Source organism: Mastigoproctus giganteus, chromosome 9 (assembly GCF_048544385.1).
Source record: "Mastigoproctus giganteus isolate SK-2022 chromosome 9, ASM4854438v1, whole genome shotgun sequence".
Lineage (NCBI taxonomy): Eukaryota > Metazoa > Arthropoda > Arachnida > Uropygi > Thelyphonidae > Mastigoproctus > Mastigoproctus giganteus.
The window spans coordinates 163,457,625-163,476,234 of record NC_143583.1 but is presented as its reverse complement, the minus strand read 5'-3'; the positions used below and the strand labels follow the sequence as shown (position 1 = coordinate 163,476,234).

Sequence of the window (18,610 nt, the reverse complement as noted above, 5' to 3'; positions counted from 1 at the left end):
TTACCATAATTTCTAGATCATTCAGTGCCCAACCTATTCATTCTGTCTTTCATTCTCATTCATTCATTCTACATTGTATCCCTTTGCTACACTGACAGTGGTAGAGAGTGAAAAGGACCTGGGGGTAATTGTGCAAGCAGATATGAAGTTTTCTGAGCAGTGGAGACAGTCTGCAAGAGTAGCTCATGGTGTCTTGTCAATGATATACAGGAACTATTCTAGCAGGGATAAGGAGGTGATTATCCCCTTGTATAAGGCAATGGTCAGGTCACACCTTGAGTACTGTATACAGGTCTGGAGGCCTCATTTTAAGAAGGATGTAGAGCTGTTGGATTAGTGAATGGAACAAGGGGTTGCTCTTATAAAGAAAGGCTTAAGTTTTGCAAATTACAGTGTCTGGAGACTAGGCACCTGCAAGGTGATCTGATTGAGGTGTATAAAGCCTTGAATGGTTTGAGCATGCTCAATGCTGATGGGATTCTTCCTCTTGCTCAGAATAATCGCCGGAGAGAGGTCATAAATTTAAATCAAGGAAAGACAATTGTAGAATAGATGTGCAGAAGTTTGCCTTTAGCCAGCGGGTGGTTGATTGCTGGAACAAACTTCTATCTGTCGTTGTAGAAGTTGATAACTTAAACAGATTCAAGGCAGAACTAGATAAACATTTGGAGTGAGTGGATGGGTGAAATGAGAAGGGTCTGTGTGTGTGTGTGTGTGTGTGTGTGTGTGTGTGTGTGTGTGTGTGTGTGTGTGTGTGTGTGTGTGTGTGTGTGTGCGTCTTTGGATGATGTTGTATAAGTTTGCTTTCTTGCATCATGTGCCCTTGTTAATGCTAAAATCTGGCATTTTACAGTACCGCACATTTTACAATCCAAAACAGTTAAGAAAGCAGCAAACAGGAATTTCCATCAATGATTACTAAGAATTATGGATCTTTAAGAATCCATACAAATAAAAGTGACATTTCTTTAATAAATGTTTTAAATCCCAACGGTGCCAAATTTTAGAGTTCATCGTATATACATTTATTTGAAATTACTGTGGAGTACAGATAATCATAATAAACAATATAATGAAATATACAAATACACAATTATTAAAATTTTTTAGTCCAAAGTAAGAACTCCAAAATATCCACTCTCAGGAGAAGCATTAGCATTAGGCATGTGATGCAAGACAGCAAGCTTATACAGCATCAGCCTAAAAAAAAAAAAAAAAAAAAAAAATCCTATTTCACATCTCCATTTGCTTTAAAAATTTGTCCAGTTCTTCCCCGAATTTATTTAACCTATCAACTTCGCGCTGGCTAAAGGCAAATTTCCGCACATCTATTCTAGAACTGTTTTTCCTTGATTTGAATTTATGACCCCTCAGGTTTGTAATCTGAACAAGAAGAAGAATCCCACCACCATTGAGCCTGCTCAAACCATGCAATACTCAAAGCCTGACCATTGCATACCCAGGGATAATTACTTCCTTATCCCTACTACCAAAATTCCTGTATATCACTGACAAGACTCCATGACCTGCTCTGGCAACCTGTCTGCGCAGCTCAGAAAACTTCATATCTGACTGCACAATTACAATCAAGGTCTTTTTCATTCTCTAGCATCATGAGTGTAGTACTGCACAGTTGGTACGTTTCTCTGGGGTTACTTCTACCCATATGTAGTATTTTGCATTTGTCAATATTAAACTTCAATTGCCATTTCTCAGCCCATCTGTCCAGCTTTTCTAGATCCTATTGCAGTAGCATATTGTCATTACTGTTATTAACAACACTGCCAACTTTGTATCATCTGCAAACATGGACATTAAGCCTGATATACCTTCATCAATATCATTGATAAAAATATAAAACAACAATGGGCCGAACACCGAACCCGGGGGAATCCCCTAATAACATTGGTCCATGAAGAGCAGTGTCCATTGATTACCACTCTCTGTCGTCCCCACTCAACCACCCTTTCATCCATTGTAGCAACTTGCTCTTAATGCCATACTGCTCCAATTTGTATAGCAGTCTCCCATGTGCAACAGTATCAAAAGCTTTCCTGAAATCCAAGTATATGATATCAATATTATTTTTTGCATCCAGTTCCTTTGTGATCACATCTTAGTATCCAATCAAATTGGTCAAATTAATAACAAGCAGAAAACATTACTCACTTGAAGTGAAATTCCACCTATCACATCAACAGGGTCAATCACATTTCCTAATGACTTGCTCATTTTACGACCATGGGCATCTCTGACAATGGAATGAAGAAAAATCTAAACAAATTAATTAAATTTGTATTAATCTGGAATATTTCAAATATGCCAATTGTGCTACTGTTATTATAAAAGAAACTATGAAATAATATTCACAGCTTTATTCTTCACAAATACAATTGAAATATGAGCAGTAGAGGTTAATTATACAAGTGTTAATTTAATTTTTTTAAAATCATTCTCTTTTTTGATTTGGTAGTCAATCTTCCTTAGCTTACATAAATAAAAGGAAGTAGAGAGTTTTTTTTGTTTTTTTTCTGTCTTCTACAGTGAAACATTTGCAAATCCATTTCTTGTAAAGTACTATATTATCATATCAGTGAAATCATGTTAATAAATTATTCGAAAAATTATTCTGTGCACTATTCTATAAAAAAAAAAGATGAATTAATGAGAATCTAAAAGAGCATTTAATCTATTTGTGCTGAGGATTCATTTCTACACCATCTTCCCTTTTCACATTTTAATGAAACATTTTCAAAATAGTATAACCTGATATTTTTAATATTTCATTGCATCACATATACAGCATAAAGTTCATTAGTATTGGTATTAATAAAGACGAAATGATGTTAAAATCCAGAATTATTTAGCAACAACTTTAAGAAAACAAAAATCAGATGATTTCATCAAAGTTTCTATTTTTCCAATGTTACTTTTTAACTAAATAAGCTCTCTAAATTTAGATTAGGGAGTAAATTGTTACAACAGCAGAAGTATAAACAAGAAAAACATCTTAGGCTCAATACATCTTCTGTGTGGTGAAATGAGAGGGGGGCATTAGCATGCATGTTTGATGGCCAGTGGTTCAAGCCTGCATGACTGCTAAATACAGTTAATGGCTGTGTCCATTGTCAAAATGATTCATTTTAAACTTGATTGAAATAAAATACAGGTCGACCATCACTAATCCGGCCACCGGTAATCCAGTTTCACCGCTAACTCGGACATAATTTCCACGAACGTAATTTCAAATTTCCCGTGTCAGCGCACCGACCTGCTGCTACTGTTTTCGTGGCATCAGTTGCAGCATCAGCTGTTGGTACGAACTAGTAAACAATGGCAAGCCATTCCCACTTGTTTTTCTGCATTTATTATTATAACCTGCTCACATTTAGCCCCTGCCATGGTTTCAATGAATAAAGGAAGTGCTTCTCGTGGTGTAAAGCACAAACACCGTACATTGTCCATAACAGATAAAGTTGAACTTCTGAAAAAACTCGACAGAAGTGTGTCTGTCAGAAGTTTAACTCTGCTTAATTATAAATTCCACCAATTTCTCTCAGTTCCTCTTATTGTAGTAATTTTCTTTTAGCCATTCCTTTTTAGATTTTTTTTTTTTTTTTTTACAACACACTTGTACAAACTTGCAGAAAAACACAACACAATATGATGGATAATACAGCGTGCTAACAAACTTGTTTTCAGAAAATCTCTAACAACACTGACAAACTTATTGCGACGTTTGAGAGTTTATTTTATTGCAATTAGTTTTATTGCAGCGCTCACGGCATGTGCAATAAACTAATCACAAACGACCTTCATATGTATTCCGTAATAGCGTCACACATATGGGGCCACACATACGTGTGATGGCTTGTCACACGGCTCTCAAGAAATAAAGTAACCTAGTGGGCCACATATATGCGACATAAAAAAGACCCCCCCCCACTTTTTGATATTTTAAGCGAAAAAAACAACAACACTGATATTACAATATTTATTTTAGAATTACTAATCAAATTATTTGCTAAATATTTTTTGGTCCCTGGGGATTGTTTTTCTTAAACTAGCTTAAGAAAACTAGCTTAAACTAGCTTAAGGATGAGGTGGTTAGCTGTTGGGTAAACTGTATGTGCTAAAATAACCACCAGTGATCTGGCAAACTCACTAAACTGGCACCCCACAGGTCCCAATGCTGTTGGATTAGTGACGGTCGACCTGTAATGCTATACACAGTCTATACAGCAAGCTATTAAAATCAACCAATCTGGAGACATGACACAGCTGGAACTTAGAAATTTTCTGGATTTCTGATGAGCATGTTATAACCATGAGAAAAAAAGAGGGGGGGGTGAAAATGCTATATTTTTATACTGTGATTTATTGCACATAGTACTGTAGATTCTCAGTTTGACATCCATCAGGGAATTGAGGAATACATAAAGGCTCTTAAATTAGGAGTGCAATTAGCTGATCTCAGGCATAGGGAGTAGGGCGTTTCCCATGAGTAATTCCAGGTTGTCAGCCCACAGAACATGCAAATCAGCCCATAATCACACATTCCTTCAGACACACTGCAGGTGAAGATGGCTTAAAATGCTGCTATACCATAAAAAAAAAAAAAATAAAATAAAAATAAAATAAAATTGTCAAAATAAATAATTGTAAACTGCTCTGACACAACGATCATGCTGGAGTATAAAAAAATAAAAACATTTTAGGCCCAATACATCTGGTGGTGAAGTCAGAAGGGAATTAGCATGCATGTTTGATGGACACTGGTTCAAGCTGCTAAATACAGTTAATGATCCTATTCATTGTTGAAAGGATTATTTATAAACTCCTTTAAAATCCAGCAACCTTGGGACCTTATCCTCCTGCTGGAACTTAGAATATTCTGGATTTCTGGTGGTCATGTTATAACCATTAGAAAAAAAGGGGGGGGGGAAAGAGGTGAAAAATACTGCATTTCTATACTGTGACTTACTGCACATAGTACTGTAGATTCTCAATCTAAAAACTTGATGGGTTTCAAACAGATTCTCAATTCCCTGAAATTCATCAAGGAAATGAGAAATGCTTAAAAGGCACTTCAAATTAGGAGTGCAATTAAATGATCTCAGAGGGAGTAGAGCTTTCCCGATGATTTATTCCAGGTTGTCAGACCACAAAGCATGGAAATCAGTCCATGATCACATATTCCTCCAGAGACACTACTGGTGCAGATGGCTTAAGATGCTCCATGGTTCAAGCCAGTGTGACTATGAAACATGATTAATGAGTGTATTCATTGTAAAAATAAATAACTGGAAACTGCTCTGACACAGCGGTCATTCTGGTGTAGAAAAAATAAAAACATCTTAGGCCCAATACATCTGATGGTGAAATGAGAGGGGCATTAGCCTACATGACTGCTAAATACAGTTAACAATTGTATCATTATTGAAATGATTAATTTTAAACTCCTCTGAACTAGGTCATGCTAGAGTATAAACATAATCTGTTTTATACAGGTTCTGTAAAATTATAAATTATTATTTTTGCTTCTGAAATGTACCATATACAATTGACGAATTAACGGCACATTTTTTTGAGTTTCTTTAACAAGGAAATCTTTTCCACAATACAATAGATAATAATCATACCACAATCCTTTTCACTGTATTTTCTTTTAGACAGCATATCAAGAAATATTTGTTGATGTGTATGTTGCTTACAAAACAGAACAATCTTAAGTTTCCTGCATTCACCGGATGAGCTACATTATCTTAGTAAATTCATGTATGAATATCGACACAAATCATTTAAATAATCTATTGCTAATATTGTTCACAGACAGCAATAGATAATCACATGATGTAACAAAATTTCCCACAGGAATGGAACATAGTAAAAACTTTTACAATCTTAGGTGAAATTTCCACTCTGCATGATAGCTCCGATGCTGTGAATGACCAATTAGAAACTAAATTTTGTTAATTTTTGGGTGGTGTCAAATTTGTGAGGTTCAATTGTTTATCATTCTTCCTTAATTAAGTACATGTTCTCTAGTTTATTACAGGCATAAAATAAAAAGCTATCTGCATTATTTAGTTTACTGAAAACCTCTCAATGCCTTAAATATCTAAATCAGGTTACCACAGAAGCATCCAGTCTTGTGTCTGCACCTGCAAAACTGAATTCAAGAACTGATTTCAAGAAGCCAGATGCTTCTTAAAACAAGTCCCCAAATTTGTATATATAACTAAAGTCTGGCCACATTGCTTTACATAACAATTAGAACCTCTCTGGTCTATTTGCAAACAAACTGTTGATAATGTTCTTTATCCTGACAATAAAGAATTAAATGAAGTGGAACAGGGGTCACTACTTAAACATACCATGTCTACTAAAATTATAGTAAATAATATTTTGAATGAACCTTAAATTAACAGATTCTGGATATAATGGACAGTGTCCACAAAACCAAGCTTTGCATCTGTACAGGATTGGGTACAGCAACTGCCCTCAATCTAAAAGTAATTACCATCAATTAAAGTATTTTCACAGCCATGGAAACAAGATTTTCCTTTCATCACTTTTACTAGCCTGTTGAGCAGATCAGACATTACTAGGGCATCATCTGGACTTCCAATATACAGTTGCAAAATTTCAAGCTCTTTTACTATACACAACTGATAATGATAAAATACAGTATTACATTTAACGTTTTTAATTCATTGGTACAGTAATTTTTCTTAACATTCTAGTAATTTAGGCGACTATAAATGTATATTTGTTTAAAGTTTAATGGTTAATCAGGTTTAGTGGATGGGACTTATCCCTCCTATCCCATATAGCCATTAAAGCAAAGTTTTACTATAATAAGTGGCTCCTCTTATTACAATGGAAAGCATATGTAAAATCTTATCTTGCTGTGGTCTCCTAAAAAAATCAATGTGTTTTTTGCATGGGCAATAAAATCATCTCTACTCAGCTGCCCCCCCCCCCAAAATAAATAAATAAAAAAAGTAAAATAAAAGAACTTTCAAAATAAAATCAGATCAACTGCTGAAGCTGAATATTCGCTACTGTTTTTTTGTGTTTTACTATAATCTACTACAAACAAATATCTATTCGGATTACTTTTCAGTATTTTGATGTTGCCATTTGTGTAACTACAGTATAAAATTTCCAACTTAGTTTAGATAACAATTATAACTTTATTTTCACTTAAGAAACTGCAAAACCACAATACAGATGATATCTTTATGTTTAAACTCTACACAACAATTTCCAATTATGTTATGGCCCAGTTAAGTTAACATTCTTCTTTCATCCAATGTTTATACTGCAGCCAACGTTTATACTGCAGAATTTTGCAAAACATCATATCTATCTAGTATACAGCAGACTCTAATCAACAGTGCAAACAGCTATGAAAGGAGAATTAGATTAAGCAATTAACATTATGGATTATCTCTAAACTTCAGTTTATGAATAACTCAAAAATTGATAAACTTTACAAAGTGCAAAACATTTTTGATGTAATGCATTGCATTATTCAATTTTAATACCCATCCCCTTTCAATTAAATAAAAACCAAGGGAAACCAGTTTATAGATAAAATGCTAATATAGTCCTAAATCTTTCAATAAACAGTTAAACAGAACAAACAAATGTATACTAACAATTAACCATAAAAAATAAAAGATATCCAACTTACAGAACACTTACAGAATAAAGGTCGCGGGTTCAAATGTTGCATGCATTATGATTTCAGCAAGTGAATCACCAGAAAAATTAAATATATACTACTGTACTATAAAGTACCATACCATGAACTAGTAATAAATGCCTAGCAAACTGAATGCTTTTATACACTGTAAATACACAGTTACAATAACATTAGTAAATTAATAAGAGGAATTTACCTCAATATAGTACGTGGAACACTTCCGTATGATACCCTCCAGAAATTAAAACGGAAAAAACGAAAAAATCGACAACTTACCGGTACATTAAAGTAAATTATAAATATAATTAAAGTAAAATATAAATAATTAAATAATCAATTTAACACAATTCAAAACAATTAAAATTCAAATTAACGCAATTAAAAGAATCTAACGAAAATATTCAAAACGATTTTCCTTCCTTAAGGAAGGAAAATATTCAAAACGATTTTCCTTCCTTAAGGAAGGAAAATCGTTTTGAATATTTTCGTTAGATTCTTTTAATTGCGTTAATTTGAATTTTAATTGTTTTGAATTGTGTTAAATTGATTATTTAATTATTTATATTTTACTTTAATTATATTTATAATTTACTTTAATGTACCGGTAAGTTGTCGATTTTTTCGTTTTTTCCGTTTTAATTTCTGGAGGGTATCATACGGAAGTGTTCCACGTACTATATTGAGGTAAACTCCTCTTATTAATTTACTAATATTATTATCAACGTAGAACATATTGAGTATTACAGCTCTGATTCATACTATATACAGTTACAATAACATACAGTCTATAAAATATGACAAATAGAAAGAAACTGGTTTAGAATCATTAATGGAACATAAATCTGGAACATGGTCTTTTTTTTTTTTAAAGCCCAGTCAGCCTATTTTCCCCTCTGCTCTTGTAGTCAAAACTCTTGGAGAAATATTCAAAAAGATATCTGAGGTACTGTACATATGAAAGAAGGCTGCTCCAAATAATAGATGTAAAAGGAATAAATGTGGAACAGTTAGTTCTGTGAGTGATGGGCATTAGATGGATGTTGAGGCGTGTTTAGGCACATTCATGCATTTGAAAGAGAGAAGTGAAATTACAGATGTCAATTCAGTGCCCATGGAAATACCTACATAAAAGGCACAGAGCAGAAATTGAGTGTCTATGTGACAGCTGTTCTTGTTATTTTTTAGGTGCATCAGAAAGTTTGGACAATACTGCATTATGTGCATTACGTGTGTGTTCATGGTGAAAGTTGAACAGATTGAAAAACACCCAGAATAATTTAGAGATAAATCCTATTCTCTCCACCTAAGATCAGCTAACTACAGTCCTGAAAGAAAAGGCCATTAGAAATTCTTGCAGTCTCCAGTCTATGACAGAACTCAAACTTAGACCTTTCCAAAAGAGTGATAAGTGGCAAAACCACTTGTTTAGGTTGTCACAGCAACCTATTTTTTGCCTGCAAAAACTATTTTCATCATCCCTAATAGTGGATCTTACCATGATGCCTTTTAAAACCTCAAAATACATGATTCATTCTGCAAAACAGAAGAATCAACATCAGCCATTTTCAATCATGAAATATTAGTTTATCAGGATGAAGGCCTCGCCAGCAACTTTTCAGTTCCTTCTTTTTTGTGCAATGGCCATCCATTTACTACCCACAAACTCATGAATTTCATCTATCCATCTCCGCCGTTGTCTTCCAGGTTTTCTTCTAGCTCCTCTTGGGTACCATTCTGTTATTTTCTTAGTCCATCTGTCATCATGTCTTCGAGCTATGTGTCCTGCCCAAGACCATTTTAGTTCTTTAGTTTTGATAAGAATGTCCTTTACTTGAGTTTGCTGCCTAATCCATGTGTTTCTCTTCTTATCTAACAGTCTGATTCCCAATATAATTCTTTCCATTCTTCGCTGTGTAGTTCTCAGCTTCTCTTCCATTCTTTTGGTGAGTACCCAACTTTCACTTCCATAAGTCATGGTGGGGAGTATACATTGGTTCATTATTTTATGTTTCAGACAAACTGGGCTATTGCTCTTCAGCAGGGGTGGGCAACCCATGGCCTTCTAAGATCTTATGTGCGGCCTTTGTCACACAAAGATGAAATAAAATCATTAAATAATCCTACTACTTTTAAACTAATATTTTTTAAAATTAAATATTCAAAACATTTTAATAATAAAAAGCTTTATATATTTTTTTCACAATATAGAAACATTATTCAGATAATTAAAAAAGGAAAATACAAATTTTTTGATCTAAAAAGTAAAATATATCATGTTTAACCTTTTCTATTTATTTAAAAATCATTTTTATGTACCACAAATGATAAAAAACGAAAGCTATTTAATAAAAGAAAAATTCTAATCCTCTGTTAAGTTTGTTAAAATAAAAAAAATATTTTAACAGAGTTAATAATTTGACAAAAATAGTTTTTTATTTTAAAATTTAAATTGTGACATCGTGATTTTTTATCTGTTGCTTTTATGTACATATTTGTAACTGTGAATATTTTGACAAAAAAAATATTCTTGTCTTGAATTTTGTAATCCTGTAATTTATGTTTGATTTCACAATTGCTTAATTTTTAGATTGCCCATCATGTCCAAAAAAGTTAAAAGGAAGTTGAATGATGAAAACAGAACATTTAAAGATTGGGAGATGCAGTATTTTCTTATTTCTGTGAAAAACAAAATGGTTTGTTTGATATATAATACAATACTAACAACATTAAAAAAATACAAGGCAAATCAACATTATCTATTTCACAAGGACCATATATATATGTAAAATTAGAAGGAGAAGCTCATAAATCTACACTTCAAAAAATGAAGAAAGAAAAACAGCACCAGGAAAAGGCTTTTGGTGCTTTTATTAAGCAAGGAACTTCTGCAACTGATGTTACATACAAAATAGCGCATGTACTTGGAAAAAAAGGCAAACCATTTAATGACATCGAAATGATAAAAGAATGTATTGTTGAAGCAGTAGGATGTTTAGATCCGGAAAAAGTTGACAAATACAAACAATTACCTCTCTCAAGAAAAACTATAACTAATAGACAACATGAATTAGCTCAGAATGTAGGAGAACAACTTCAGGTAATAATTCACTCTAAAGATGTATATTTTTCAATAGCGTTAGATGAAACCACTGATAGAAATGACTCTGCTCAAATATTATATTTTATTCGTGCTATAGCTGAAGATTTTCATTGTTACGAGGAACTACTGGCTTTGGGTACGCTCAATGGAAGGATTCGTGGAATTGATATTTTTAACAACTTTTAAAGAAATGTGTCTTGAGAGAGGACTAAACCTTGGTAACCTGGTGAGTGTATGCACGGACGGTGCACCTTCTATGAGAGGAAAGCGAGAAGGATTTGTTTCATTGTTATAAAAAGAAAAGCCCAATTTAGAAAAGTTAATTTCGTTCCACTGTATATTACACCAACAAAACCTTTGTGCTAAATCCTCCACATTGAGCAATACTTTGGACAAAATTATTCCAATCATTAACTTTATTCGAGTAAATGCTTTAAGACATCGCCAATTTCGAAGCATGCTTATATTGGATGAAGAGACATACAATGTCGACTTGCCATATTATCGTAAAGTGCGCTGGTTATCAAAAGGACAAATTTTAGTAAAAGTTTTGGCTTTGCGAGAACAAATTAAAAAATTTTATGAGGAACAACAACAAGAATGTGATTTATTAGATGAAGAATTTTGTAGAAATACTGCGTTTTTGTGTGATATTATGAAAAAGCAAAATGAATTAAATGTTTATTTGCAGGGAAAAACAAGACATATATATGACATGTGGCAAAAAATTCAGGTATTTTGAAAAAAATTAATTTTTTACAAAACTCTTTTCTTTAAATCAGAAATATCTGGGGAACATTTCCCTCATTTAAAAAATATGTTAAAGGAGCAGAAATATGTTGTATGTGACACTTTCAAAGACTACATAACCGTATTGGACATGCTAATTGAAGAATACAATGATAGATTTTCTGATTTCGAAGAACATACTTTAGAAATGAAATTGGCGTATGAGCCACATTTAGTTGATATCCTGACGGCACCCATGGAAATACAGATGGAATTAATTGAATTAGGAGAAGATAATACGATAAAGACTTTTTTTGATACAAAAAAGATCCTATTGAAATATGGAAAAATGCAGTTGAATACCCACGTTTACCTCAACATGCTCGTCGACTGCTGTCTTGCTTTGCAACTACATATTATTGCAAATCAACTTTTTCATACCTTACACAAATTAAAAGTCATTTAAGGACTCAGATATCTGATATTCATTTAGAAGACCAAAACAAGTTGCGTACAACTAAGATGGAGCCTAATATCCAGTTGTTAGCTAATAAAAAACAAACCCAAAAATCTCATTAGTTAATTATCAAAAAAGATGTTTCGGCTGAAACCAATGCATTCTGATGAGTTTAGCTCATTAAAAATGTGCAATCGAAGTGGTTTCAGCCGAAACATCTTTTTTGGTAAACAACTCAACCACCAAAGCATTAAATCTTCAACTCATTAGTTAACTCATATTAAATTATTTTTTACAATAGTACAGTTTTTTCTAATTATTCTTGTATAATACACAGAGAGAATGTTAAATAATTGCTATAAATTTTTATTTGAATAACAGTTTATTACCTTTATAATTATATTTTTTTAAATTTTGTGTTCATATAAAATGTAGGTGGATGTATTATGATGAGAATATTGTAAATATGTATGTTTTATTGAAATTTATTTGCCTTTTCTATAGTTATATGTAATAAAATTTAACACTGATAATTAAGTATGTTTTACTTCGTAAGTAGTGGTTCGAAGGATCGGTGCGGCCTTTCCACCATTTCCGAAAATGAATATGGCCTTTTATTCAAAAAAAAGGTTGCCCACCCCTGCTCTTCAGTGACTATATTTCCTGAATGCTATCCATCCAAAATTTATCCTTCTCTTGACTTCCAGCCATTTATCATTATTACAGTTAATAACTAGTCCCAGATAAGTATATGACTCCACCTTTTCAATTACTGCTCCTTCAATCATTATGTCCCTTTCTGTGGCATACTTGTTCATCATTACTTTTGTTTTAGCCATATTCACCTTTAGTCCAAAATCCTTACTAACTCTGCATAACTGATTAAGATTTTCCTCTAATTCTTTGGGATTGTGGCTTATGTATTTATGACCACAATGTCACCTGCAAATTGTAAATGGTTTAGGTACTCTCCATTCACATTGACTCCTTTCTGCGACCAGTCTAATCTTCTAAAAGCTTTCTCAAGGGCAGCAGTAAACAGCTTCGGAACTCCTTTCTCGATTTTAAATTTCCTACTGTCTTTGTCTAGTCTAATAAAGGAGGTAGCATTCTCATATATTTTCTTCAAAATCATAATATATGGTGTATCTATGCCTTGTCTTTCCAGTGCCCGAAACATTGCCTTATGCTGTATGGAGTCAAATGCCTTTTCATAATCCACAAATGCCAGGCATAACGGTGTTTTATATTCATTTGCTTTCTCCATTAGCTATGATAATATGTGAAGGTGATCCTGTCCTAAAGCCAGCTTGCTCTTTCGGTTGATTCTCATCAAGTATTCTTTCTAATCTGTTAGTAATGACCCTTGTGAACAACTTGTAGATGTGGGATAACAAGCTAATTGGTCTATAATTTCCAATTTCTGATTTATCTCCTTTCTTATGCAGCAAAACAATAATTGCACTATTCCACTCCTTAGGCGTCACACCTTTTCTAATGCACTTTGTGAAGAGCCTTGCCAGTTTTTGTGTTATGTCTCTTCCTCCCAATTTTAACAACTCTACAGTAACTTCATCTTCCCCTGGGGCTTTCTGATTCTTCATTTTCTTCAATGCATGTTCTACCTCATCAGGAAGAATATCGGGTATGTCGTATGCGTTGCTAATTTGCGATCCATCTTCCCCACTGCTGGCATCATTCCCTCGCTCCTTGTATAATTCTCTATAGTAGTCTTCTGCTATTTGAATTATGCCTTCTCTGCTGCTTATAAGTACATCATCGCTATTCTTCAGTTTCAGTATCATTTGTCTTTCTGTATTACTGCTCATGGATGCTGATTTAAGTCCTTTGTTTTCCCTTAATGCTTGTCCTACTTTTCTTGTGTTAAATCTTCTTATGTCCTCTCTGAGTCTCTTTCTAATGGCTCTGCATAACTCAGTATACTCAATTTTCTCCTTGTCAGTGTTTATCTTGCTCTTCATTTGTCGCCTTCAGTTCATCATAACAAGTGTTTTTTGACTAATTTTTTCTTCTTTGGATTTCTTTTTCCCTATAGGATTCTTGGGTTTTATCACTTTAAGAAAGTTTAATATTCCTCGTCAATATCTTGGTCCTGAGCAGTCTGCAGAAGCTCAAACTTGTTCTTAAGTTTTTAGAAAAGTACATACTGCCTTTTCTCCTCTTCTGTTATCTCAAAGACCTTTGTATTATTTACTCAAGTCAGTTTTTTCCTTTCCTTTCCTACATCTATATCAAGTGTACATCTTACCATTCTGTGATCACTTCCAACATTAACCTTATTCAGGACGGTAACATCATTCACAATATATCTTCTGTTAGTGTTGATTTCATTAGTTGTTAATCCATTTGGACTCTTCAATGTCAACTTTCTGTTCACCCTTTTCTTGAAAAAAGTGTTCATTACTGACAATTCTTGAGATTCTGCAAATTCCAAAAGTCTTTCACCTCTTCCATTTCTTTCACCAATTCCAAAATTTCCTCTAGTTCCCCTTTCTGCTCTGTTTTGTCTTTTTCCAACATTAGCATTGAAGTCCCCCATAATAATAGTGTATGGGTTTTCTGCTCATCTAGAAGCCTCTCAATTTCGATGTACATTTCTTCAACCTCTTCATCATCATGGCTCGATGTTGGTGCATAAATCATTATAACCTTTAGCTTGTACCTCTTAGAAATCCCAGTAGCAGTCTTGACACCCTTGGTGATGTACTTTTGAATTCCAAAATGTTGTTTTTTAAATCTTTATGGACCAGAAACCCAACTCCACCTTCACTCCTTTCACTGTTTCCATTGGTGTACAGCGCATTTCCACTTGATAAACTTATAAGTGATTCATTTCTTTTTCTTGTTTCAGCCAAACCGATGATATTCCAATTCACATTTTCTAATTCCTTTTCCATCTCTAATATCCTGTTTCACTGATGAGCGATCTTACGTTGTAACAGGCCAAGTTCAGTTTCCATGCATGGCAACCTGGTCGTACCCAGAGATTCTTAGCACCCTCTGCTTCCACTCTGATGCTCTCGCTGCTGTAAGAGGGGGGGGAGTGAAAGCCGCTGGGGACTGAGGGCCATTTGTTTCGTTGTGCTGTTATATGCTGGAGGGTTTGGTCTTTTCCTCTTCACACTGACCAGGTATCTTGAAGAGAACCGCTCTACACGTTCATTGCTACCTAAGTGACGTAACAGGGCTTACCATCGAGAAGGTGTGCATGAGCGGATTTTAGGAAGGCAGGCCAACCAGACTTCTCCTAAATCTTCTGTAATAGAAAGATATTGGATCCATCAGTGTTTTAGACTGAGTGTCTGATAACACACAGAATACCTGTTTCCCTCTAAACAGAACAATAAGGGAGACCAAATGTGGCTTTCTCCATGTAAAGCCTCCAAATAAGAAAAGTGGTGGTATTGCACTGTGTGATTAGAATCACCTACCACCCAGTATTGTCTGATGATATTAGCATTAGCAGAGGCATATGATGCAAGAAAGCAAGCTTATCAGCATCAGCCAAAAAAAAAAAAAAACCTTCCCATTTCGGCCATCCAGTAACTCCGAATGTTTGCTTAGTTCAGCCTTAAATTTATTTAAGCTATCAACTTCCACAACAACAGATGGAAGTCTGTTTCAGCAATCAACTAACTGCTGGCTAAAGTCAAACTTCCGCACATTTATTCAACAACTATCTTTCCTTAATTTGAATCTATACTCCCTCAGGTTCTTAATCTGAGCAAGCGGAAGAATTCCTCCAGCATTGAACCTGCTTAAACCATTCAAGGCCTTATACACCTGGATCGGATCACCTCGCAGGTGCCTAGTCTCCAGATGCTGCAACTTGCAGAATTTAAGCCTTTCTTCGTAAGCGCACCCCTTTGTTCCTCTCACCGATCTTGTTGCCTTTCTCTGTACTCATTCTAGCAACTCTACATCCTTCCGAAAATGAGACCTCCAGACCTCAAGGTGTGGCTTGACCATTGCCTTATACAAAGGGATAATCACCTCCTTGTCTCTGCTAGAAAAATTCCTATATATCATTGAAAAAAACTCCATGACCTGCTCTGGCAGCCCATCTGCACTGCTCAGAGAACTTCATTGCTGACTGCACAATTACCCCCAGGTCTTTTTCATTCTCTACCTCCCTGATTCTAGCACCACACAGTTGGTACATTTCACTTGGGTTACTGTTACCCATATGAAGTACTTTGCATTTGTCAATGTTAAACTTCAGTTGCCACTTCTCAACCCATCTGCCTAACTTTTCTAGATCTGTTGCAGTAGCATACTATCATTAACAACACTGCCAACCTATGTATCATCTGGATAAACTTGGATATTAAGCCTGACATACCTTAATCGATATCACTGATAAAGACACAAAACAACAATGGGACCAGCACTGAACCCTGGGGAATTCCGCTAATAACATTAGTCCACATAGAGCAGTGTCCCTTTATTATCACTCTCTGCCATCTCCCACTCATCTATCCCTTTATCCATTGCAGCAACTTGCCCTTAATGCCATACTGCTCCAATTTGTACAGCAGTCTTCCATGTGCAACAGTATCAAAAGCTTTCCTGAAATCCAAGTATATGATATCAAAATTATTTTTTGCATCCAGTTCCTTTGTGACCGCATTGTAGTATCCAATCAATTTGGTCAGATAAGACTTCCCCCTTTACAAACCATGATGTGTCTGAACTATTACTGCTGTCTTGTCTAGGTGATCCTGTATCACCTCCTTAACCAGTGACTCCATTATTTTCCCCTGGAACAGAAGTTAAACTAACAGGTCTATAATTATTATGTCACCTTTGAACCCTCTTTGTGAATTAGAGATATCCCCAATTCACAAAGAAAACGCACATCTCCAGTCCATGGGAATCTCCCCTGACTCCAAGGATGATCTCATAATTATGGCTAAGGGTTTGCTTACTTCCCTTGCTGCCTCCTTCATTATAACTAGATAGATTCCATCTGCCCCAGGTGCCTTTTTTATGTTTAACTTCAACAATTTCTCCTCCACTTTGCTCTCAGTTATTACAAAATCATGTGATTTATCTCCCTGTTAGAGATGGACAAACTTCTGGTATTCCCCTCCTTGAATAACTCCTCATATGTGAATGTAGATGCAAAATACTCATTCAATTTATCAGCTTCTTGATCAGGATCATCAATAGTCAAACAATCTGTGTTAAGTGAACCAATCTGATTCATCCCCTTTCTTCTAGAGTTTACATAAGTAAAGAACTCTTTGCTGTTTTAATTTTTGCATCCTTTGCCAAAGATTTCTCGTAATCTACCTTCGCCTGCCTAACTTCCTTTGTGACTTGATTACAGACTAAGCTTATATCTGCCATAGGCTTCTGTGTTGCCTGATAATTTATATGCATCCCATGCATTTTTCCTTTCTGCCACGAGCCTCATTAATTCATCTTACATCCATTTAGGCCTGAGCCTTGAACAGAATTTCTTAGCTGGTATGAAAAGCCTAGTAGCCTCCAAGATTAAGTCCCTGAAGGCTTCTCATTTAGAATTCATCATTGGTAACATCATCAGTTGATCGCACTGTACAGAATTTAAAAACAGTCTGAGACAGATGTAGTCACCTTTACGAAAACAAAAATCCTTCTCTTTACACTTCATGATAGTTATCTTTAAGTAAATCCCACATCAGTACACTGTGATCACTGTCACCTAGTAGTTCCTGTATCTGCAAATTCTTAAAAGATGAATAATCACTACTGATAATCAGATCAAGGGTATTACCCTCTCTCTGGTTGGTTGCCTCTCGAACATTTTGCTGTAGAAAACAATCCTCCAAAAAATTCACAAATATCCTGGTAGCATGCTAGTGACCAACCCACAAGTTCCAGTCAATATTTGGAAAGTTAAAATCCCCATTACAAGACATTCTGATTTACTGGCCCATTCTATTTCTCTGCACAATCATTGTACTCATCATAGTCATTAGGCCTATAAAAACTAATGAGTCTGATGAGTACAATAAGAGTCATTAGGCCTTATAGGCAAAGGAATAAATGCTAACCATATAGATGGTTAACAGCTATTTCTCTTTGTGGTGGAGATGCCATGCCTCAACCACAGTTCATGCTGGTTCAAACCTGAATGGTCACTTTCAACATATCAAGTGCAGTGAAGTTTTTGGCCATAAACATGGGGATACATTGTTGCTCACAGTTCCACCATAATGAAGGTGCAAGCAGAGGATATAGTTATCTAGATTTTTCTGAAATTCAAACACATCTGAATTGCAAATAGGATCTAAATATCAGGTCTACCAGCATTTTATACTCCCAAGTAGTGTCTCAAGCTGTCACCACTGACAGAATGTTCACAACAATCCTCAGGTCTACAATCCTACAGAGAAATGAAAGGTGTTGGGAATAACTTATTCCCAAAATATTCTCAACCTTCAGTTTCTAGCATTACAGCTTATCTTCTATTTCTTGACCAATTCATATAATTTATCTAGGTCTTGTTCAGTAGCACATTCTGATTACCACACTATCCACCTTTGCATTATCAGCGAATACAAACATTAAACTTGGAATACTAACACCAACATCATTAATA

At 34.8% G+C, this 18,610-nt stretch overlaps 1 protein-coding gene across 1 annotated transcript in view; it reads right to left on the bottom strand.

The window, feature by feature from the left end:
* The window catches only part of ValRS (Valyl-tRNA synthetase), a 394,022-nt gene that overhangs the window by 129,896 nt on the left and 245,516 nt on the right, over positions 1–18,610 (bottom strand). The window contains exon 18 of the mRNA XM_090381628.1: positions 2,170–2,274. Coding sequence (XP_090237754.1) covers positions 2,170–2,274 — 105 coding nt within the window. The remainder of the gene's footprint in view (positions 1–2,169; positions 2,275–18,610) is intronic.